General features: G+C 48.3%; 1 protein-coding gene across 1 annotated transcript in view; it reads left to right on the top strand.

Annotated features, from left to right (window-relative positions):
• Window positions 1-22,585, top strand: part of SMARCC1 (SWI/SNF related, matrix associated, actin dependent regulator of chromatin subfamily c member 1) — a 63,188-nt gene that overhangs the window by 37,409 nt on the left and 3,194 nt on the right. The window contains exons 20-26 of the mRNA XM_029286306.1: window positions 1,372-1,630; window positions 2,489-2,650; window positions 9,610-9,665; window positions 10,797-10,911; window positions 12,639-12,793; window positions 15,073-15,207; window positions 20,518-20,785. Coding sequence (XP_029142139.1) covers window positions 1,372-1,630; window positions 2,489-2,650; window positions 9,610-9,665; window positions 10,797-10,911; window positions 12,639-12,793; window positions 15,073-15,207; window positions 20,518-20,785 — 1,150 coding nt within the window. The remainder of the gene's footprint in view (window positions 1-1,371; window positions 1,631-2,488; window positions 2,651-9,609; window positions 9,666-10,796; window positions 10,912-12,638; window positions 12,794-15,072; window positions 15,208-20,517; window positions 20,786-22,585) is intronic.

Genomic DNA, 22,585 nt, shown 5'->3' with positions numbered 1-22,585 from the left:
TATTTCGGGCTAAATTCTGCTCGTAAGTCGGGGACGGCCTTTCGTTTTACGGCTAGTCCTCGACTTTACGCCCAAAACTTACGTCGCTAAGGGAAACATTGGTTAAGGCGGTTTGGCCCCATGGGACGACTTTTCCCACCACCGTTAAGTGAATTGTTGTGTTTGTTAAGTCAGCCGTGTGGGCGTTGAGGGAATCTGAGGGAATTCGTCGGAAGGTTGCGAAAGGAGTTCCGGTGACGGCGCAACGGCGCGACGCCCATCTCAAATACAAGTCAGTGGCCAAGCATCTGGATTTTGATCCCCGGGATGCCCCAAGGGTCGTTAAGTGTGAAAAGGGGTCATAAGTCACATTAAACGGTCGTTAAATGAACTTTTATAAGTCGAGGACTATCTGTACTCTGCTTTTAGGTGAAACGGGAATATCTATTGCAAGTCTGTGTACGATACGCTATACGCTAAATAAATACATTTTATTCTCCGTAAATATAAAACTCCTTTTTAGGGGGTGGAAAATGTGGTTGTGTTGCATTAGAATTCCGGACACCTCGATCCAATTTCAGTTTTTGTTTTTTTCATTTCTCCAACATGCTTTCCTTCTTTGCAGTAACCAATACAGGTAGTCCTCGGCTTTACGACCGCCGCGGAGCCCCCAAATGTCCGTTGTGAAGCGACACACTCCTTAAGGTCCATTTTGCCCCATTTGACGAGCTTGCTTCCCATGCGGTTCTTAACTGCATCCCTACAGTTGTTAAAGTAAGCAACACGGTCATTAAGCAGAGCAGGCTCCCCCCCCTGTTCACTTTGCTAGCCAGAAGGTCAGACAAGGGGATCAGGTCACCCCGGGACACTGCGACCGTCATAAATACGAGTCAGTTGCCAAAGGTCTGAATTTTAATCACACTGCGACCGTCATCAATACGAGTCAGTTGCCAAGCCTCTGAAGTTAACTTATGTGACCTTGGAAACTGCAACCGTCATAAATACGAGTCGGTTGCCGAGCGTCTGAACTTTGATCATGTGACCCCAGGACACTGCGACCGTCATAAATACGAGTTGGTTGCCAAGCGTCTGAATTTTAATCACGTGACCTCGGAACACTGCAACCGTCATAAATTTGAGTCGATTGTCGAGCCTCTGAATTTTCAATCACGTGAGCCTGGAACTCTGCGACCGTCGTAAATATGGATCAGATTCCAAGCGTCTGAATTCAAATCCCACGGTTGCAAGTGTCCCAAAATGGTCACTTTTTTTCCCCAGTGCCGCGGTAACGTCGAGGACCACCTGCGTCGGAAGACGGGAGCTCCGACAGGATGCCGGCGTGTGTGTCTTTGTCTCCCCGTTGATACCCGTTTTTCTTCTCCTCTCGCCCAGGCGCTGGAGATGTACAAGGACGATTGGAACAAAGTCTCTGAGCACGTCGGGAGTCGCACCCAGGACGAGTGCATCCTCCATTTTCTCCGGCTTCCCATCGAAGACCCTTACCTGGAGAACTCGGACGCCTCGCTGGGACCTTTGGCGTACCAGCCCATCCCCTTCAGCCAGTCCGGCAATCCGGTGATGAGCACCGTGGCCTTCCTAGCCTCGGTGGTGGACCCCCGGGTGGCGTCGGCCGCAGCGAAAGCAGCGTTAGGTACGATGTCCCCCACCCAACACACCGTACGACGTGTGTTGGCGTTTCCATATGGGCTTGTCGTGGGTTTAAGAGGTGAAGTCGCTTCCCTTCGCCTTGTGGCATAGTGGATGTCAAGAGAAGAAGAGAAGGTTGGTAGGACTGCGGGGGTCCTGGGTGGTCTCTGAGCCGAGTGGTTTTCTTTGCAGACGTTTCACGACCCAACTAGGGAACGTCATCAGTGCTACAAGGAAGGAGGAGGAGGGGGAGGAGAAGGAAGAAGAGGAGAAGGAAGGAAGGAAGGAAGGAAGGAAGGAAGGAAGGAAGGAAGGAAGGAAGGAAAGACTGAGGTCCTTGGTGGTTTCTGAGCTGGGCGGTTTTCCTTGCAGATGTTTCACGACCCATCTAGGGAACGTTATCAGTACTAGAAGGAAGGAGGGGGAAGAGGAAGAAGAGGAGAAGGAAGGACTGTGTGGTCTTTGGTGGTCTGTGAGCTGGGCGGTTTTCCTTGCAGACGTTTCACGACCCAGCTAGGGAACGTCATCAGTGCTAGAAGGAAGGAAGAGGGGGAGGAGGAGGAAGAAGAGGAGAAGGAAGGAAGGAAGGAAAGACTATGAGGTCCTTGGTGGTCTCTGAGCTGGGCGGTTTTCCTTGCAGACGTTTCACGACCCATCTAGGGAACGTTATCAGTGCTAGAAGGAAGGAGGGGGAAGAGGAAGAAGAAGAAGAGAAGGAAGAACTGTGGGGTCCTTGGTGGTGTCTGAGCTGGGTGGTTTTACTTGCGGACGGTTCACGACCCAACTCGATCGTGATTGCGGAAAACCTTTCCCGCAAATTTCTAACGTCTCAGCTTTATTTTCTGACTCTTATTTCCGACAGAGGAATTTTCCCGCGTCCGGGAGGAAGTCCCTCTGGAGCTGGTGGAGGCCCACATCAAGAAGGTCCAGGAAGCCGCCCGTATTTCGGGGAAAGTGGACCCCACGTACGGCCTGGAGAGTAGCTGCATCGCCGGAACGGCCGACGACAAGCCCGAGAAAGCTGGTAAGTTCCCCAGCATTGACGGTTGAGTATGTCTTGAGTAGGTCGTCTTTGACTTACGACCGTTGGTTTCGTGACCATCCCAACGGCGCTGACCGATGGTGGCTTCGTTTTTCACACTTAGCGTCCGTTGCAGTGACTCGTGACCCTTGTTCACACTTTGAACGACCGTTCCAGCATCCCTGCGGTCCCGTAATCGTAATTTGGACGCTTAACAACGGCAGCAAAATCGGTCGCAAAGTTCACTTCGCAACCACTGAGGGTGGGGTGGGGGGGTTAAAAAAAACTTCATAAAATGGGGCACGACTCGCTGAACGGCAGCCTTACGGGGAACAATTTTTTCCCCGTAAGTCAAGGACCAGCTCCAACACTAAAGGGACCGTTTGAGGCGGTTCTCGAAACAGCCCTTCTCGGATGGAAGACCAAATTTAAATTTGCTTTTCGTTCGAGCGGCGTGCGTGCCGCAAGAACGTCCAAACTTCCCCGCGGCGGGAAAGTTTGACAGGTCGCCACTTTTGTGGACGTTGTACGGCGGCTTGGCTGCTGCCGCAAATATCGCCCATTGTCACTTGTGCAAGGTTTAGAAATTGTGTTGAGCGCTTTTCGCCTTTTGCGGTGATCTCCCATGCAGCCGTCTTGCGGGAAACCCGAAAATTATTTCCAAGGATTCTCGCCAGGTGGACAGCGTTGAGATAGGCTGACGGGACTGATTGGTGATTGATTGATTGATTGATTGATTGACATGGTTCTTCTCCCAGGAGATGTATTTTGGGGGTGGCGACCCCTCTCTCCGCTTCCCGTCAAAGCCCCACCCCCTTCTGCCCCCCCCCCCAAGTCCAGCAGTTGAACTGAAGGTCTCTTCCAGACTTTGCATCCTCCCAGAATAACAGAGTTGGGAGGGACCTCGGAGGTCATCTAGTCCAGCCCCCTGCTCAAGCAGGAGACCCTAAGAGAATCACAGAATGACAGAGTTGGAAGGGACCTTGGAGGTCATCTAGTCGAACCCCCTGATCAAGCAGGAGATCCTGACAGAATCATGGCATAACAGAGTTGGAAGGCACCTTGAAGGTCATCTAGTCCAATCCCCTGCTCAAGCAAGAGACCCTGACAGAATCATAGAATGACAGAGTTGGAAGGGATCTGGGAGGTCATCTAGTCCAACCCCCTGCTCGAGCAGGAGACCCTGACAGAATCACAGAATGACAATGTTGGAAGGGACCCGGGAGGTCATCTAGTCCAGCCCCCTGATCAAGCAGGAGACCCTGACAGAATCATGGCATAACAGAGTTGGAAGGCACCTGGGAGGTCATCTAGTCCAACCCCCTGCTCGAGCCGGAGACACTGACAGAATTGCGGAATGACAGAGTTGGAAGGGACCCAGGAGGTCATCTAGTCCAACCCCCTGGTCGAGCAGGAAAAGCCGCCCACCCACAGCTCCTCCACAGCCCACGTCTCCAGCACTTCGTCGTCTGGAAGCCGAGTGAGGCGCCCAGGCAGCTGTCACACAGGTGGTGAGGGGCACGGCTCAGCCGCTAAGCCCTGGCTGACATTTTATCCAGGTTGTGCGGATGATTGTTGCAGGGACGATTCGGAGAAGGATCTGGAATGGCTGTGGGGTAGGGTGTCTTAATTAGCTTAGCTTAATTAGGCTTGGCGCCATAAGGGCTTGCAAGGCTGTCAAACGTTGCCCTTGTTGATTTCTTTTGATCTGGCTTTCTGGTGGATGGATGGATGGATGGAGAGGGGCGGGGATAGATGATAGAGAGATGATAGAAATGGATGGAGAGATAGATACAATGGATGGATGGATGGATGGATAGAGAGTTGATAGACGATGATAGATGATAAAAATAGATGGATGGATAGATAGATACGATGGATAGATGGATATGATAGATAGGTATAGATAGATAGATAGATAGATAGATAGATAGATAGATAGATAGATAGATAGATAGATAGAGAATAGATGGATAGATAGATACGATCAATGGATGGATGATAGACAATAGATGGATGAATGGATAGATAGATAGATAGATAGATAGATAGATAGATAGATAGAGTTGATAGACGATAGCGAGATAGACAATAGGTGGATGGATAGATACAATGGATAGATAACAATGGATGGATAGATAGATATGATCGATCGATGGATGATAGACGATAGATAGATAGATAGATAGATAGATAGATAGATAGATAGATAGATAGATAGATAGATAGATAGATAGATAGTTGATAGACGATGATAGAGAGATGATAGACAATGGGTGGATGGATAGATACAATGGATAGATAACAATGGATGGATGGATAGATAGATAGAGAGACAATGATAGAGAGATAATAGACAATAGATGGGTAGAGAGAAAGAGAGTTGATAGACAGTGATAGAGATGATGGATGGATAGATGATGGATGATGGATAGAGAGATAGAATAGATAGATAGATAGATAGATAGATAGATAGATAGATAGATAGATAGATAGATAGATAGATAGATAGATAGATAGATAGATAGATCACCGTTGGTTTCTTTTGATCTGGCTTTCTGATTTTCTAAGTAACTGAAGTCGGCAAACAGACCTTTCATTTTCTGCTCCTGTATTCCCCACGACATCAACCCTGTGAGGTGGGCTGGGATGAGAAAAAGAGGGACTGGCCCAGAAAAACACAGCTGGCTTTCATGCCTAAGGCGGGACTAGAACTCACCGTCTCCTAGTGATTGGCCAAACACCATGCAGCCACACCTTTCGTGCTGAGGCGGGACTAGAACTCACCGTCTCCTGGTGATTGGCCCAAAGTGACCCAGCTGGCTTTCAGGCCCGAGGCGGGACTAGAACTCACCGTCTCCTGGTGATTGGCCCAAAGTCACCTCCCAACTTTCATGCCTAAAGCTGTACTAGCACTCCTGGTCGCGTCTCCAAGCCTGATTTTTTTTTTAAAAAAAAAGGAAAAATAACTTATACAACTCCTATTAGCCACCTACTCTGATTTATATTTATTGGGAACTAATGCAATAAATTAGGGCAAAATCCGATGGTCCTTCGATCTGCTCAATGGAGTCCAGTCACCCGGCGATCGGCAAGGGTGGCGGCGTCGAGAAAGCTTCTCCCGGGAAGGCGCCAGGATCGTTGGGCTTGCAACCGAGCGAGCGGGGGTGACGAGCTGAGTAGCGGAGCGTCATCTCCCCCCCCCGAAGAGTCCTTTCGTTTCTCGTTGCTCGAGGGAGCTGTGAAAAGGAGAAAAAAAAAACCCCACACCTTCGGGATGCATTTTCCAGATGAATTAGCACCGCTGGGAAACGTAGTAGCAAGCGCTGAGCTGGGGCTAAAATTAGAAAGGTGTCAGAACGTGACGACGACGTGCCGATAACAGACGCTTGGCTGGAGGTGCTGCGCGGTTGTCCGCCCGGTGGGGTTCCTCACTACAGCCTCTGCGTCCACAGCTAGTCCTCGACTTAACGACGACCGTCCCGTGGCTCAGCGGGATGGTTGTTAACTGAGATTTGCCCCCGTTTTACGACTTTTCTAGCCCTTGTTGTTTGGGGAATCCCGGCCGTTGTCAGTCATGCAATTGTGACGTGAATTGGAATGCGACTCCATTCTCTCTCTCTCTCTCTCCCCCTCCCTCCCTCCCTCTCTGTGTCTCTCTCTCTCCCTCTCTCTCTGTGTCTCCCTCTCTCTCTTTCTCTCTCTCCCCCTCCCTCTGTGTCTCCCTCCCTCCCTCTCTCTTTCTCCCTCTCTCTCCCTCTCTGTCTCTCTCTCCCTCCCTCTCTCTCTCTGTTTTTCCCTCCTTCCCTCTTTCTGTGTCCCTCCCTCCCTCTCTTTCTGTCTCCCTCTCTCTCTTTCTCTCTCCTGTCTCCCTCCCTCCCTCTCTCTCCCTCTCTGTCTCTCTCTTCCTCCCTCTCTCTCTCTGTTTTTCCCTCCTTCCCTCTTTCTGTGTCCCTCCCTCCCTCTCTCTGCCTCTCTCTTTCTCTCTCCCCCTCCCTCCCTCTGTTTCTCCTTCCCTCCCTGTGTCCCTCCCTCCCTCTCTCTCTGTCTCTCCCTCCCTCCCTCTCCCTCTCTGTCTCTCTCCCTTCCTCCCTCTCTCTCTCTGTCTCTCCCTCCCCCCCCCTCTCTCGCACGCACACACATCCTCAAAAGCTGCCAGTGCAATTTTCTTAAGTGTGTGCGTGAGACCGGAATCAGATTTAAGACCTGGCGATTAGCCGGTGGGATTGATGGCTTGGGGGGGGGGGAGTAGATGAGCAGACAAAGTTGTTTTGTCTGAATGAGACTTTAAAAGAAGAAAGAGAGAGAGAGAAAAGGAAGGAAAAGAAAGGAAATGAAAGGAAGGAAGGCGAGAGAAAGAAAGGGAATGAAGAAAAAGCAGGAAGGAAAGAAAGAAAGAAAAAGAAGGAAAGAGCAGGAAGTAGAGAAAAAAGAAAAAAGGAAGGAAGGAAGGACAAAGAGAAAGATGGAAGGAGAGAGAAAGGAAAGAAAGAAAGAAAGAAAGAGGAAGTAGAGGAAAAAGAAAGAAAAGAAAGAAGGAAGGAAGGAGAAAAAGAAAGCAGGAAGGAAGGACGAGAGAAAGAAGGAAAGAGAAAGGAAAGAAGAAAGAAAGCAGGAAGGAAAGACCGAAAGAAAGCAGGAAGTAGAGAGAAAAGAAAGAAGGAAGGAAGGGAAGGAAGGAAGGACAGAAAGAGAAAGAAAGAAGGAAGGAGAGAGAAAGGAAAGAAGAAAGAAAGCAGGAAGGAAAGACAAAGAAAAGAAAGCAGGAAGTAGAGAAAAAAGAAAGAAAAAAGAAGGAAGGAGAAAAAGAAAGGGAAGGGCAGGAAGGAAGGAGAAAGAAAGAGAGAGAGAGAAAGGAAAGAAGAAAGAAAGCAGGAAGGAAAGAAAGAAAAAAGAACAGGAAGTAGAGAAAAAAAGAAAGAAAAGAAGGAAGGAAGGAGAAGAAAAGGACAAAGAAAGAAAGAAAGAAAGAAGGACAAAAGGAAAGAAGAAAGAAAAGAGCAGGAAGGAAAGGAAAGAAAAAGAAAGAAAGAAGAAAGATGGAAGGAAGGAAAAAGAAAAATGGAAAGAGCAGGCAGGAAAGAAAGAAAGCAAAAGAAGAAAAAGAAAGAAAGAAGGGGAAAAGGAAAGAAAGAAAAGAAAAGAAATTTCTGTACTTGAGACATTTTTTCTGTGAATTTTGCCCCCTTACTCAGTGAATCCCTGAAGTTGTTAAGTGGATCTGGCTTCCTGCTGGTCAGAGGATCGCAAACCGGGGGGGGGGGAATCACGCGACACACACTCCCCCCTTTGGGACGTTACAAAACCGTCACAAATACGAGTGAGCTGCCACGCGCCCGAAGTTGGATCCCGCGACCACGGGGATACTGCGACGGTCGTTAAGAGGGGAAAACGGTCCTCAAGTCGCTTCTTTTTCAGTGCCGTTGTCGTTTCCGAGCTGTCGTAAGTCGAGGATCCTTTCTGTGCATGATGGGACACGAGGAATCCCGGCACCTTCGATGACCGAGCCCGTATTTTACGTCGAACTTCATCCGTATCGTTTCCCGAACGCCGTGCGGCTTCCCAGCTAATAAGTCGCCGTTGTTCCAGTTAATCAACGGGAGAGTTTTATATACCTAATTAACTGGTTTTACAGCGTCAAGCGGCAATTCCTTAGCCCTGTTTAGTTCTTCCAAGGCGTTCAGACGCCGGCCTATAAATTATGGCGGTTTTTTAAAAAAAATACGCATAAAACACATTTAATTTGCATTAATCTCTACCCTTCCCCCCCCCCCCCCAGTTTTTTAAGGTTGGGATTCTGCCTTTCAGACAGACATTTAAAGGGACAATAAAGGCATTTTTCTATTCTATTTATTCCATTTCATATTTTCTATTCTATATTCCATTCTGTTCTATTGCATTCTGTATTCTATTGTATTGCATTCTAGCCTATATCCTATTCTGTTCTGTTTTATTCTATTCTATTCTATTAATTCTATTCTATTTTATATTTTATATTCTGTTCCATATTCTATATTCTATTCTATTCTGTATTCTATTCTATTCTTATATTCTATATTCTATTCTATATTCTATTCTATTCTATTCTATTAATTCTATTCTGTTTCTTTATTCTATATTCTATTCTGTATTCTATTCTGTATTCTATTCTATTCTATTCTATTCTACTCCCCCCGGCTTTCAGAAAACGAATATCCCCGGATCATGCAATCAAAATTTGGATGCTGACTCGAATTTATGACACTTTTCATGTCCTGTGATCCCCTTTTGCGACCTTCGGACTGTGCAAAGTCAAGGGGGGAAGCCAGACTCACTTAACAACGTCGTTACTAGTGTAACAACTGCGACGATCCACTTAACAGTGGTGACCCGAAAGGTCGTAAAGTGGGGCAAAAACCTGCTGCACAGCTTTCTTGCTTTACGACATAAGTGTTGGGCCGTAAGTTGAGGACTACCTGTAGATCGTCCTTCTCTCTGCAACAGTTGGGCCGCATTTAATCCACTCCGCATCGTGGGAAGAAATCGATATGCAGGTAATAATCCTCAGCTTACGACCGCAGTGGAGCCCAACGTTTCAGTTCCTTAAGGGGAGACATTTTGTTCAGCGAGTTTGGTCCCATTTTACGACCGGTTTTTGCAAAGTTTCAAAAAAACCCGCAGGGCTTCGCTTTTGACAACTGCGGCTGGAGCGCGCGCGTCGAAGAGGGCCAAATTCACGGAACAGTTTGGAGCTCGTTTGTGTCCATTCCAGCCTTTTTAATTCTCTCTCTCCTTGGAAGGTTGCGGCGAGGCAATGTTGAGGTTGAACCTTAGGGCAACTTTTGAATACTGATCTGCGCGGTATTCTTGATTTATCGGCGCCACGTGAGCTCGGCTTCCGTCCATCCGGCGTGATCAATAACCCCTTCCCATTGGTTTTGAGATCTTCTTGCTGTTTAAACATTGATTTTTCTCTCCTCCAGATGGACCTGAAGAGGAGAAGATGGAGACAGACGCGGATGGAGCGCCGGCAGACAAAGTGAAGGTCTGACACGGTTAAATCCACTTTTTTTTCTTTTTGTTTCTCATGCCAAATTCAGGGACTTTGAATTGATAGAAGAGAATAGCGGAGCTGTGGGGTCCTTGGTTTGGTGGTTTTCTCGCAGACGTTTCAGGACCCAGCTAGGGAATGTCATCAGTCCTGGAAAGGGGGGAGGAGGAGGAAAAATGTGGTGTCTCTGATACTCTCTGAGCTTGGCTGTTTTCTTTCAGACGTTTCAGGACCCAACTAGGGAACATCATCAATGTTAGAAGGAGGGAGGAGGAGGAGGAGGAGGGGAAAAAAGGACAGTAGGATCCTTGGAGCTCTCTGATCTTGGCTGTTTTCTTGCAGACGTTTCAGGACCCAACTAGGGAACGTCATCAGTGCTGGAAGGAGTTAACTTCTAGCACCGATCACGTGATCTAGCTGGTTGGACTAGAAGACCTCCAAGGTCCCTTCCAGCTCTGCTGTTCTGTAGTCCTTAAGGCCAGGTCCTGGACTACAGGTAGTCCTCGACTTAACAACCGTTCATTCGATGACCGTTCAAAGTCACAACGGCCCCGGAAAAAAAGTGACTTACAACTATTTTTCCCATTTACATGGTCACGTGATCGAAATTCGGCTGCTTGGCAGCTGGTCCATCCTTACAACCGTTCCCTGTGTCCCAGGGTCCCATGATCCCCCTTTTGCAACCTTCCCACGAGCCGAGTCAATGGGGGGGAGCCGGATTCACTTAACGGTAACAGCCGTGTTACCAACTGCCGTGATTCACTTGCCACCTCCGTGGCAAGAACGGTCGTAAAACGAGGCAAAATTCCCATTAACAAAAATGTCCCGCTCAACAGCAGCAATTTGGGGCTCCGTCGTGCTCGTAAGCCTAGGACTACCGTTAAATTGAGGACCGTATTATACTTTCATATATATTAACGGTCGTAATCCGAGGGCTGCATGTTGTGCTATCGAGGAACGCTTCTCCGCCAATCAGATTCTTCTTTTCTTCCGTTTCATCTCGGCCGCGATGCGATTAACTCTGGGTTATTAAGTTGTAATTCTCTTCTTTTCTTTTCTTTTTTTTAATTGCCGGAGATATTAAATCATTCCCTTCTCTCTCTCCTTAACGCATTTTAGGTAGAAAGCAAAGGAGAGAACGAAATAGACGGGAACAAGCTACAGGAAGGAGGAGAGGACGAGAGAATCGCAGAAAAAGAACAAGATAGTGACGTGTCTCAGGATTCCAAACACGGTAGGGGTGTCTGGGGTTTTTTACGCACACACACAAACAAACATAGGCTGTGCAGGTCTTCTCCATTGTCCCAGCAACGACGCCCCATAAATTTTTCCATGGCAATATGCTAACACAGACCACGGCAGTAAATTTCCTGCCTTACATTTCACTGGCGCCGGGCCGTAAATCTTCCTTTCAAAACCTTACATGCTTCACTTAGCAACTCTTTTCATCGCCCGTCGTATCGTCCGGGGAATTAATACTAAGCTTAACAAGCTCCAGGCTAGAAACGTTAAGAGACAGGGGAGAAATATTACATATTTTTTTTTACAACTAAGCCAATTGGTTTGGCCTGGATTTGAAAGAATGAATGGGCAAAGCCAGGAAGATTTTGGTGTAATCTGCCCTACTTCAGATGTGCAGGTCGTTCTCTAGTTATAACCGTTCATTTAGTGACCCGACTTACAACAGCACTGGAAAAAAAGCGACTTCTGATTGTTTTTCCCACATAATGACCGCTGCAGCATCCCCGTGGTCATGTGATCAAAATTCAGAGAGTTGGCAACTGACTCATATTTATGACGGTCACAGCATCCCGGGGTCACGCGATCCCCTTTTGCGACCTTCCAACAAGCAGTCAATGGAGAAGCCAGATTCATTTAACAACCGTGTTACTAACTTAACGACTGCAGTGATTCGCTTAACAACCATCGCGAAAAAGGTCGTAAAATGGGGAAACTTATTTATCAAGTTTCCGCTTAGCAGCAGAAAATTGGGGGCTCAGTTACGGTCGTAAGTAGAGGACTGCCTGTAGATCATATTCTTTCTGCATCTCGGTGCTTCTTCGCATGGCTGCCTTTAATCCACTCCGCCTCATGGAAAGAAAGTGAGACACAGATAGTCCTTGACTTAGGACCACAACTGAGCCCAAAATTTCCATTGCTAAGTGAAACAGTTGTTCAATGAAATTTGCTCTATTTTACCATCTTTCCTGCCACCATCGTTAAGTGAATCACTACAGTTCACTTAGTCACACAGTTGTTAAGCGAATCTGACTTCCCCCCCGTTGACTTTGCTCATTGGAAGGTCGCAAAAGGGGATGAGATGAGCCCAGGACACTGCAACCGTCATAAATACAAGTCAGTTGCCAAGCATCTGAATTTTGATCCCATGCTACAGTTCCTCACTGGAGCCTCAGCATATACAGCTGGTCCTCAACGTCCGACCACAATTTGTCTGTGGTTAAGCAGGACGGCCGTTAAAGTGAGCTTTGACCCCATTTGACCCCATTTGTCGTTGTTAAGTGAATCTCTGCAGTTAATTCACATGATTATGAAGTGAATCTGCCTTCCCCATTGTGACCTTGTCAGAAAGTCATAAAAGGGGATCACATGATGCGGGACGCAGCGACCGTCATAAATACGAGCCAGGTGCCAGTGTCCAAATTTTGATCCCGTCACCACGGGGATGCTGCAACCACCGTACATGTGGAAAACAATCTTAATTCCCCTTTTTTTCAGTGCCGTCGTAATTTCTACGGTCACTAAACGGAACTGTTGTAAGTCGAGGACTGTCTGTATAGAGAGGGTCCACAGTAGGGTAGACTCAATAGAACTCTCTTGCTGGTCATAATTGGGAGAAGACTAGTCATCTTCTACTGAAACTTAAAATCTCAGACTTGGGAGATAAAAAAACCCCGTGGGAATCAGAGTTGACCTGAGTCTAACCCGGGTTCCTTTGTTCAGATGACAAGGAAGCCGAGGAGAACAAGGAGAACTTTGACACGGGCAAAGAGAAGGAAGGCAGCGGCGGGAAGCGGCGAGGCGAGCACGAAGTCTCCGAAGGGAATGTTGCGACGGCTGCAGCTGCCGCCCTGGCCTCCGCTGCCACCAAAGCCAAGGTTTGTCAACGGCGGAGAAGATCTCCACGGCCTGCGGATTTCCGCTGCTTTTCAAACCCCGCTTTGTTGCGACGTGCCAGGATTCGTGCGGCTGTTTTGTTTCTCCCCTCTTCCTTCCTGTTCCTTCACACTTTCCCAATGCCCCATTTGTGCACCTCGGCTTCAGCTGCCCGATGGTTCGCATGAAACGGAATTTGTGTCCTGCTTTAAAAGGCTTCGATTGTCAGCTGGCTTGAGTATTGCCCCCTCTGGAAAGTTTGGCAACTCCAACGGACGGCCTTGATGGGTTGATTTCTTTCGGCATTATGAAAGGCGCCGAGCTTTTCTTTTACCTCACAGCCTCACCGCCTTTTTTTTTTTTCTTTTTTTTTTTGTGGGAGGCTAACACATTCCAGCTCCAATTTGCTGAGTGGGGGGCGGGGGTTGTGGGTCTGAAAAGAGCCCATTGTGTAGCCCTTGCAGAAATGGAAGGAGAAAACTTCCTCTTTTTTTTCCCCGCTGCCGATTTCTTGCCGTTTCGGAGCTAATGAGCAGAGAATCTCTTTGCCAAGGAAGGCCATCCTCCTTCAGGCTCTGCTGTACAAAGTCAGAAGCCAAGAACACAACTAAGGACTACTAAGCAGTCCTCGACTTATGACCACAAATGAAACCCCCCCCCCAAATTTCTGTTTCTAAGCAAGATGGTTGTTAAGTAAGTTTTGCTGCCATTTTAGTACCTTTCCTGCCCCAGGTGTTAAGCGAATCACTGCACTTATTAGGTTAGTCACACGCTTGTTAAGTGATTCTTGCTTCCCCCTTTGAATTCGCTCGTCAGACGGTCGCAAAAGGGGATCATGTGACACATACACCCCAGGACGCTGCAACCGTCATAATTACGAGTCAGTTGCCCAGCATCCAAATTTTGAACACGTGACCACGGGGATCCTGCAATGGTTGTAAGTGTCATAAGAAGGTTGTAAGTTCACTAAATGAATGGCTGTAAGTGTAGGACCACCTATAATGCAGATAGGAGTAAAAATGGGCATAGAAATGGTAGGAGGAGACTCTGTGTACTACCAAAACCCAAGTTTCACTACGTTGTGGTGTCTGTGCTGCTAAAGACAAGAGCAAGGGACGCCCTAAGGCAGCCATTTTGCATCCCTTGCTCACAAAGTCACACTGAGGACTGACAAAGGAAGATTCTAGATTTTTATGACCTAAAGCAGAGAGTCTAATAATCCCTCTCCTATTTGCCTTCTCTAAAAACAGGTAGTCCTCGACTTATGTCCCCAATTGGTCCAAAACTTCTGTTGCTAAGCAAGACATTTGTTAAATGAGTTTTTGTCCCGTTTTACGACCTTTCTTCCCACGCTGGTTAAGTGAATCCCTGCAGTGGTTAAGTTAGCAACACGGTTGTTAAGTGAAGCTGGCTCTCCCATTGACTTTGCTTGTCAAAAGGTCGTAAACGGGGGATCACATGACACACACACCCCTCAGGACATTGCAACCATCTTAAATATGAGTCATTTGCCAAGCGTCTGAATTTTGCTCACATGACCGTGGAGATGCTGCAACAGTCATAAATGTGAAAACCGGCTGTAAGTCACTTTTTTCACTGCCCTTCTCACTTTGACCGGTCACTAAACAAACTGTTGTAGGCCGAGGACTACCTGTATTAATTCCTCTTGTAGGCTTTGCTTTTATATCTGGGATCCAAGGCAATCCTTGTTTGATCCAGTAAACCCCAATCCTTGTCACACCAATGTGACGTCCCTCCAAATCGCAACACGGGTAGCGAAACCATCCTACCCAGTCTCTCCCAGATATGTCACCTTCCAGAATACCCGTTTTCAGAGTCGTTTGAGTAAATGAAATTATTTCACCGTTGGGAATCCGTACGTCCCTTTGTGGTCGCAAGCTTCGTCTTAACGCCGCTAATGGAGATTTAGTTATTAAGCTGCTTTGAGATGATTACTTCATATTAGTGACAAGGAAGGATATATCGGTGCCTTCGTTTACCCTGAAAGAAATCTCAGCCTTAAACAGCTGTGCTGTTGATCACCCTGAAATTCAGGCACCTTACGGCAACCTCGATAAGGTTTTCTTAACTCTTTCCATCTCGTTTCAAGCAAATTCCACGAGAATTGCAGAAGCCTGAAAGAGTTGCTTATCAGAAAGTTGAAAATAAAAATATAAAATGTTTTAAATAACTGAAACAAAAAATACCTATCCAGAACTACCAAAAAAACCCCACATTGCTGGTTTGGCCTCCAGGTAAACTGGGTTCTGTTCTTCCTTAGCATCTGGCCGCCGTTGAGGAACGGAAGATCAAGTCTCTGGTGGCTCTCCTGGTGGAAACCCAGATGAAGAAACTGGAGATCAAACTTCGCCATTTTGAAGAGCTGGAAACCATCATGGATAGAGAGAAAGAGGCGGTAAGATTGAAACCTGGTTCCGTTCACTCATGTCTCGGGACCCCCTTTGTCTGATGGCTCAAACTTTCTCCAGATTTCTCTCTGTTGATTTATTTATATCCCGATTTATCATTTTTATAAATAACTCTGGGCAGCAAACATACCTGACACAGGCAATCTTTGACGCACAACCACAATGGAGCCCAAAATTTATGTTGCTAAGTGAGACATTTGTTAATTGAGTTTTGCCTCATTTTACGACCTTTCTTCAACGGTCCTAAAAATGAACCAGTTGCCCGGTATCTGGATTTTGATCACATGATCATAGGGATGCACGTACGAAGGTTCAATTTAAGTGATGTATTGCTAAAAACCTATGCACAGGAATCTTTCAACTAAAAGTGATTTATTGCTAAAAGCTAATGACAGGAATCTTTCAACTAAAGTGATTTATTGCTAAAAAACATTTGTGTGGGAATCTTTCAACTAAAAGTGATTTATTGCTAAAAGCTAATGACAGGAATCTTTCAACTAAAGTGATTTATTGCTAAAAAACATTTGTGTGGGAATCTTTCAACTAAAGTGATTTATTGCTAAACGCTAATGACAGGAATCTTTCAACTAAAGTGATTTATTGCTGAAAGCCTTTGCACAGGAATTTTCTCAGCTAACAACACCTGCTAGGAATTCAATATAGATTAGTGGAATTCAAGAGTGGTTGGACTTAGTTCCCTTGTGGCTATGTAAGAATTCTCAGCTTCCCTTTTTTTCACTCCGCCCCCAGATTCTGCCATCCCTTCTCCTACAGATGCCGACATTCAGTCAGTTCATGTGCTTCTTTTTTTTCAGTTGGGGAGCTGGCGACAGAATCTACCCCAAAAGCCATATCGTAGACCCTTCATTGGACACCCCGCATTCAATTTGTGGAGCGATCAATATTCCGAGTCCCTATGGACACCCTATGGTCAGATCGTGGAGTCCTTCCGGGCATCCCTCGGTCAATCCAGGGAGTCCCTTTCGGGCACCCCACCATCAATCCATGGGGTCCCTCTGGGTCACCCTTGGTCGATCCATGTAGTCTGTCCAGGCACCCCATAGTCAATCCATGAAGTCCCTCTGGGCACCCCGCAATCTATCCTTGGAGTCCCTCCAGGCACCTCACCCTCAATTCATGGGATCCCTCTGGACACTCCTTGGTCAATCCGTGGAGTATCTCCAGGCACCCCACGGTCGATCCATGGCATCCCTTCAGGTATCCCATGGTCAATCTGTGCAGTCCCTCTGAACCCCCATGTGGTCAATCCATGAAGTCCCTCTGCACACCCCACGGTCAACCCATGGAGTCTCCCCAGACACCCCATGGTCGATCCGTGGAGTTCCTCTGGGCACCCCGCAGTCACTCCGTGACGTCCCTCTGGATACCCCAATCCATGAAGTCCTTCTGGTCAATCTGTGAATTCCCTCTGGACATCCTGCGGTCTCCCCAGACACCCTATGATCGATCCGTGAAGTTGGTCTGGGCACCCCGCGGCGGTCTATCCATCGAATAACTCCAGGCCCCCCAGGGTCAATTCCTGCAGCCCCTCCCAGCACCCCAACGTCAATTTGTGAATTCCTTCCGGGCACTTTGTATCCCAGTCCATGCTGACTCTCTGGGCACCCACCCTATGCCGGTCAGTCCCTGGAGCGCCTCCGGCACCCCACACTCCATTCATTCCGCCTTCATTTTCTCAGCATCGGCCCGACAACCAAGTTTACTTCTCCGCCGTTGGGACCCCTTCTCCAAATGTTTAGGCATTGTTCTCGTCCTGACCCTTTGATCCCCTGGGGGGGGTTGTAGCCCATCCTGTTTCCGCCCCCCGAGGCAAACCACATAAAATGGGGCACTACCACACCCCCGTCTCTCCGGTGGGTGTGCTTCAGACGGACGGGCGCGTGATCCCCGGCACATTCTTCGCTCTTTGTCCGCCGGGTTTTCCCAATTTCCTTTCCATGCAAGAGAGCTTTTGTGCGACACCCCCTCCCCACGTCTCTCCCTCCTGCTCTCTGCTGATTGGCAGATAAGGAAAGGACAGTTGCTAGGGGCGCAGGCAGCTTCCCCGTTGATTCCCTCCCCCCCCCCCCCAAGAAAATTACTCTCTTGCAGCAAGCAGCTGTTCTCGCCTCACTGTGTAAGCATGAGTTGCCGGCCTTTCTAAAAGGGGGAAACAAAATTCAATTTTCCTTGCAAACTAGCGGCCTCCATTTCAAAAAGACGGTTCGGTTCGTCTGGGGCGTGAGCCGTGCAGATCGTCGCCAAATCGGTGTTTTTCTCTCTCCCGACACGAAGGGGCAGAGGTGACCATTGTCTACACAACAGTTTCAATGTAACTCTTTCAGCCCTTAAAGTCGAGCTTGTGTAAATCTCACAAAAGAGAGGGCCTCGGGGGTGCATTCCTGCCAAGCGGACGGCCACAACCGGGAGACTTAACTTGTAATTTTCCCGTTTGTGTGTGTGTGTGTTTTTCGCATCACAACTGCACCTTGCACCCTGTGTTTTGTTAATATTTTGCATCGCACGCACACATACGTGCAAACACACATAACCCGGTCTCAAACGGGTAAGGATAGGAGGTGTGAACAGGATTCCCTCGGTGATGATCCATTCCGAATTGGAAGTTGACAAGTGGAGACATTCCATTGGTCGTCGTTCCAGGCACGGCAGATTTGGTCATTTTTTTTTACCGAGGCGTGACCAGAATTTAGGAATTTGTGCCATGTTTCAAATCAGTTGATTATTTTCTTCTTCTTCTTCTTCTTCTTCTTCTTCTTCTTCTTCTTCTTCTTCTTCTTCTTCTTCTTCTTCTTCTTCTTCTTCTTCTTCTTCTTCTTCTTCTTCTTCCTCTTCTTCCTCTTCTTCTTCTTCTTCTTTTCTTCTTCTTCTTCTTCTTCTTCTTCTTCTTCTTCTTCTTCTCCTTCTCCTCCTCCTCCTCCTCCTCCTCCTCCTCCTCTCCATTAAAATTCAGAGAGAAAGTTGGCAGGATCCTAAGAGATCGTTGTCTTTCCGCTTCCCTTCTCTTCCGTGGGTTCCTAACTCCGGCCCATTTGCTAGGCGCAAACATTTATGTGTTGTTGTCGTTGTTGTTTTAAAAAAGAGGGTACATCGCCATCAGTCTGAAAACCAGGAAGTGGGCAGGTCCTGCACAATTGTTTAATTGGTGTCAATTTTGTGATTCGACTTGGTTTAGTGTTGAAGGCAAGAGGTTGAAAACAGGAGTCAGTGAATTCTAGTCTCGACTTAGGCATGAAAGCCGGCTGGGTGACTTTGGGCCAGTCACCAGGAGACAGAGAGTTCTAGTCCCGCTTTAGGCATGAAAGCCGACTGGGTGACTTTGGGCCAATCACCAGGAGACGGTGAGTTCTAGTCCCGCCTTAGGCATGAAAGCCGACTGGGTGACTTTGGGCCAGCACCAGGAGGCTGGGAGTTCTAGTCCCGCCTTAGACATGAAAGCCTACTGGGTGACTTTGGGCCAGTCACCAGGAGACAGAGAGTTCTAGTCCCGCCTTAGGCATGAAAGCCAGCTGGGTGACTTTGGGCCAATCACCAGGTGACAGAGAGTTCTAGTCCCGCCTTAGGCATGAAAGCCAGCTGGGTGACTTTGGGCCAGCACCAGGAGGCTGGGAGTTCTAGTCCCACCTTAGACATGAAAGCCTACTGGGTGACTTTGGGCCAGTCACCAGGAGACAGAGAGTTCTAGTCCCGCCTTAGGCATGAAAGCCAGCTGGGTGACTTTGGGCCAATCACCAGGTGACAGAGAGTTCTAGTCCCGCCTTAGGCATGAAAGCCAGCTGGGTGACTTTGGGCCAATCACCAGGTGACAGAGAGTTCTAGTCCCGCTTTAGGCATGAAAGCCGACTGGGTGTCTTTGGGCCAATCACCAGGAGACAGAGAGTTCTAGTCCCGCCTTAGGCATGAAAGCCGGCTGGGTGACTAAAGAATAAAGGCAGGATATTAAAAAAATACATCAAATAAACATTCAAATGTTGACCGAGCGTTTTATTCCAGCTGCCCATTCAACGCAACTTCCCCTTGATAAACCCGGGTTGATAAACCCCTCATTGTCGTGTCCTTCATCGGAGAAGGCAAGCCATCTTCCCGCTAAACCCAACTCGGTTCCCATCATGGGCACAGACAGAGACCGGGGCCGGTCCCGCAAATAACCCATTCCTACCTTAGGTAGTCTAGCCTGGCGTACCGTCGAAACCCGGCCCCTGCGCTCCATCGGGCCTCGGAAACTCTCCGCCCTGGATCCTGAGCTCCCATTCAGGTCGTCCTCGTCTTACGACTGTTCATTTAGTGACCGTTCAAAATTACAACGGCCCTGGGGGGAAAAAGGAGACTTAGGTTTTTAACACTTAACACTTTTAACACTCGCTTAATGGCAGAAATGTTGGGCTCCATTGCGGACGTTAAGCGGAGGACTAATTGTAATCAAAATTCATAGGCTTGGGAACTGGCTCGTAGTTACCACGGTCGCAGTGTCCCGGAGTCGTGCGATCCCCTTTTGCGACCTTCTGACCAGCAAAGTTCATGGGGAAGCCATATTCACTTAACGACCGTGTTACTCGCTTAGCAACCTAGGGACTCACTTTTCTGGCCACCAAATGTAAAAATTCACCGCACAAATGTCTCGCTTAACGGCAGAAATGTGGGGCTCGATTGTGGTCGTTAAGCCGAGGACTGCCTGTAATCCCGATTCAGCCGCTTGGCAACTGACTCGTAGTTATGACGATCGCAGGGTCCCCTTTGGACCGGCAAAGTCAACGGGCGCAAGCCAGATTCACTTCACCACCGGCTTCCTCACTTAACAACCCCGGCGATTCATTTAACCACAGTCGCCAGAAAGGTCGCCAAATGGGGCCAAACCCACTTTTAACAACTGTCACTCAGCAACGGAAATAGGCTTGAATGTGGTCGTGAGGCGAGGACTACCTCTACCAGACACACCATTTATGGCTGCGAATTTCAAGCGATGGAGCGATTTACGAGCCGGGAAAACATGCCGTGGTGGTTTTTATCGGGGGGGGCTTGTAACCATGGTTTTTAGAGTGGGCTCTCAGCCGTGATTGTGTTTACGGTGGGCCTGTAACCGTGGTTGTTTTCATGGGGGGCTTTTAATTGTTGTTTAGATGGTGGCCTTTGAACCGTGGTTGTATTTAGGGCGAGCTTTGAACCGTGGTTATTTTTAGGGGGGACTTTGAACCGTGGTTGTTTTTAGGGTGGGCTTTGAACTGGCTTTTAATCGGTTTATGACTTTCCCATCTCGTTTTTGGTTTTTTTTCCCCCCTCAGCTGGAGCAGCAAAGGCAGCAGCTGCTAACTGAGCGTCAAAACTTCCACATGGAGCAACTCAAATACGCCGAACTCCGAGCCCGGCAACAGTTAGAACAGCAGCAGCAACAACAACAACAACAACAGAGCCAGAACGCACAACAGTCACACCAGCACGCCAGTGGTCCGGGCATGAATCCTCTGGGCATAGCGTTGACATCTCACCAGCAGCCTCCCCCTTACCCCATGATGCACCACCCGATGCCCCCGCCACACACCCCTCAACCAGGTTAGTGATGTGCGGGTCTGGCTTTCAGCAGGGAAAAAAGACGATCTGGGCGGGCGTGAATCCTGACCGGATAAAGGAAGTCGAGCGGCACTCCGGTTGATCGAGCGCCAGGCGCGTAAGGTGGAAAAGACAGGCAGTCCTCGCCTTGCGACCGACGTCGGTGGCTAAGCGAGGCAGTGGTTGAGTCGCACCTACTTTTACAACCTTCTCGCGGTGGTTCAGCGAATCGATATACTTCTAAAGGGCGTCGTGCGGCACCTGAATTTTGACCACGTGACCGTGGGGGGGTGCAGCAGCGGTCATAAGCGCGAGGACTGTGGGGCGCTTGGTGGTAACTAGGTAACATCATCCGTGCTAGTAGGAAGTAGGGTTTGGTCTCTCTTTGTCTCCCATGGCAGTGTCGGCGCGATTGTGGTTTTCGTTTTTTTCCCTTTGTTGTTCCTTGATTAGAGGATTGTTTTCTGCCTGATTTTTGTCTGGGGCTAATCCCGGCTTATCTACGTTTCTCTTTTTGTGGACGCCTTGCTGCTCTCTGAGCTTGGTAGCTTTCTTGGAGACGTCGCGTAACCCAGCTAGGGAACATCCTCAGCGCTAGGAGGAAGGGGGAATCGGTCTCCGTCTAGATACTGTTGCTTGCGCTGGAAGTCTTGATCGGAGTGTGTGTGTGTGTTTTTTTCATTCTTAGTTCATTCATTAGAAGATTGTTTTCTGCTTGATTGTTTGTCTGGGCTTCATCCATGCTTTCCTGCAGACGTTTTGTGACCCGACTATGTAACATCAGCGATGTTAGAAAGGAGTAGTGTTTGCAGAGAGGAGGAGGAGGAGGATTGAAGAAGAGAGGAGCGAGGGAGGGAAGGAAGGAAGATGTATGGAGGGATGGAAGGAAGTATCGGGGATGGATAGAGGGATGGAATACAGGAAGGAGATATATGGAGGAGGGAGGGAGGAAAGGAAGGAAGGAAGGAAGGAAGGAAGATATATGGAGGGATCAAGGATGGGGGTATGGAAGGAAGGAGGTATATGGGGAAGGATGAATGGAAGGAAGAAGATATATGGAGGGATGGAAGGAAGGAAGGAAGGATGGGGATCAAGGGATGGAAGAAAGGAAGGAGATATATGGAGGAGGGAGGGAGGAAAGGAAGGAAAGAAGGAAGAAGATATATGGAAGGATCAAGGATGGGATGGAAGGAAGGAAGGAGGTATATGGAGGGTTGGAAGGAAGGAAGGAAGGATGGGGATCAAGGGATGGAAGACAGGAAGGAGATACAGGGGAAGGAAGGAAGGGAGGGAAGGAGGGAAGGAAGGAAGCAAGGAAGGAGCCAACCAAAGACATCTCAGCCAGCTGCCGCCTGTCTAATGAAGCATTCCTCTTTTCCCCCTGAAACAGCTGCTGTTTGTGCGCGGCTGTGCGTTTGTGTACGTGTGTGTTTGTATGTTTTCCTTTCAGCCTCCCTCCCTGTATGTAGGTCACCGCTTCCTCCCTTTTTTTTTCCTGCTCCAGCCGGTCCACCTTTCCAGCCCCCCCTCCGTCCTCCACCAACCCTCCTTCTCTCTCGCTCTCTCTCTTTCTTTTTTTTTTTACCCCCAATCCGTCCGATCGCAACGTCTGAACCCTTAATCCGTTTTGTTTTCTTTTCCCTTTTCTTCTCCCTCCTTCCTCCAAACAACCTCCGTTGTGTCGCCACAGTACAATTGCAGGACCGCCTGAAGAGGACCAGAAGATGGATGGATGGATGGATGGATGGATGGGAGGGAGGGAGGAGATGATGAATGAAGAAGACCAGAAGATGAATGGATGGA

The sequence above is a fragment of the Protobothrops mucrosquamatus genome, unplaced genomic scaffold, assembly GCF_001527695.2.
Source record: "Protobothrops mucrosquamatus isolate PMUCROS unplaced genomic scaffold, P.Mucros_1.0 scaffold3282, whole genome shotgun sequence".
NCBI classification, from domain to species: domain Eukaryota; kingdom Metazoa; phylum Chordata; class Lepidosauria; order Squamata; family Viperidae; genus Protobothrops; species Protobothrops mucrosquamatus.
Note: the sequence above shows the minus strand (reverse complement) of the source record. Positions and strands in the feature narration are given on the sequence as shown.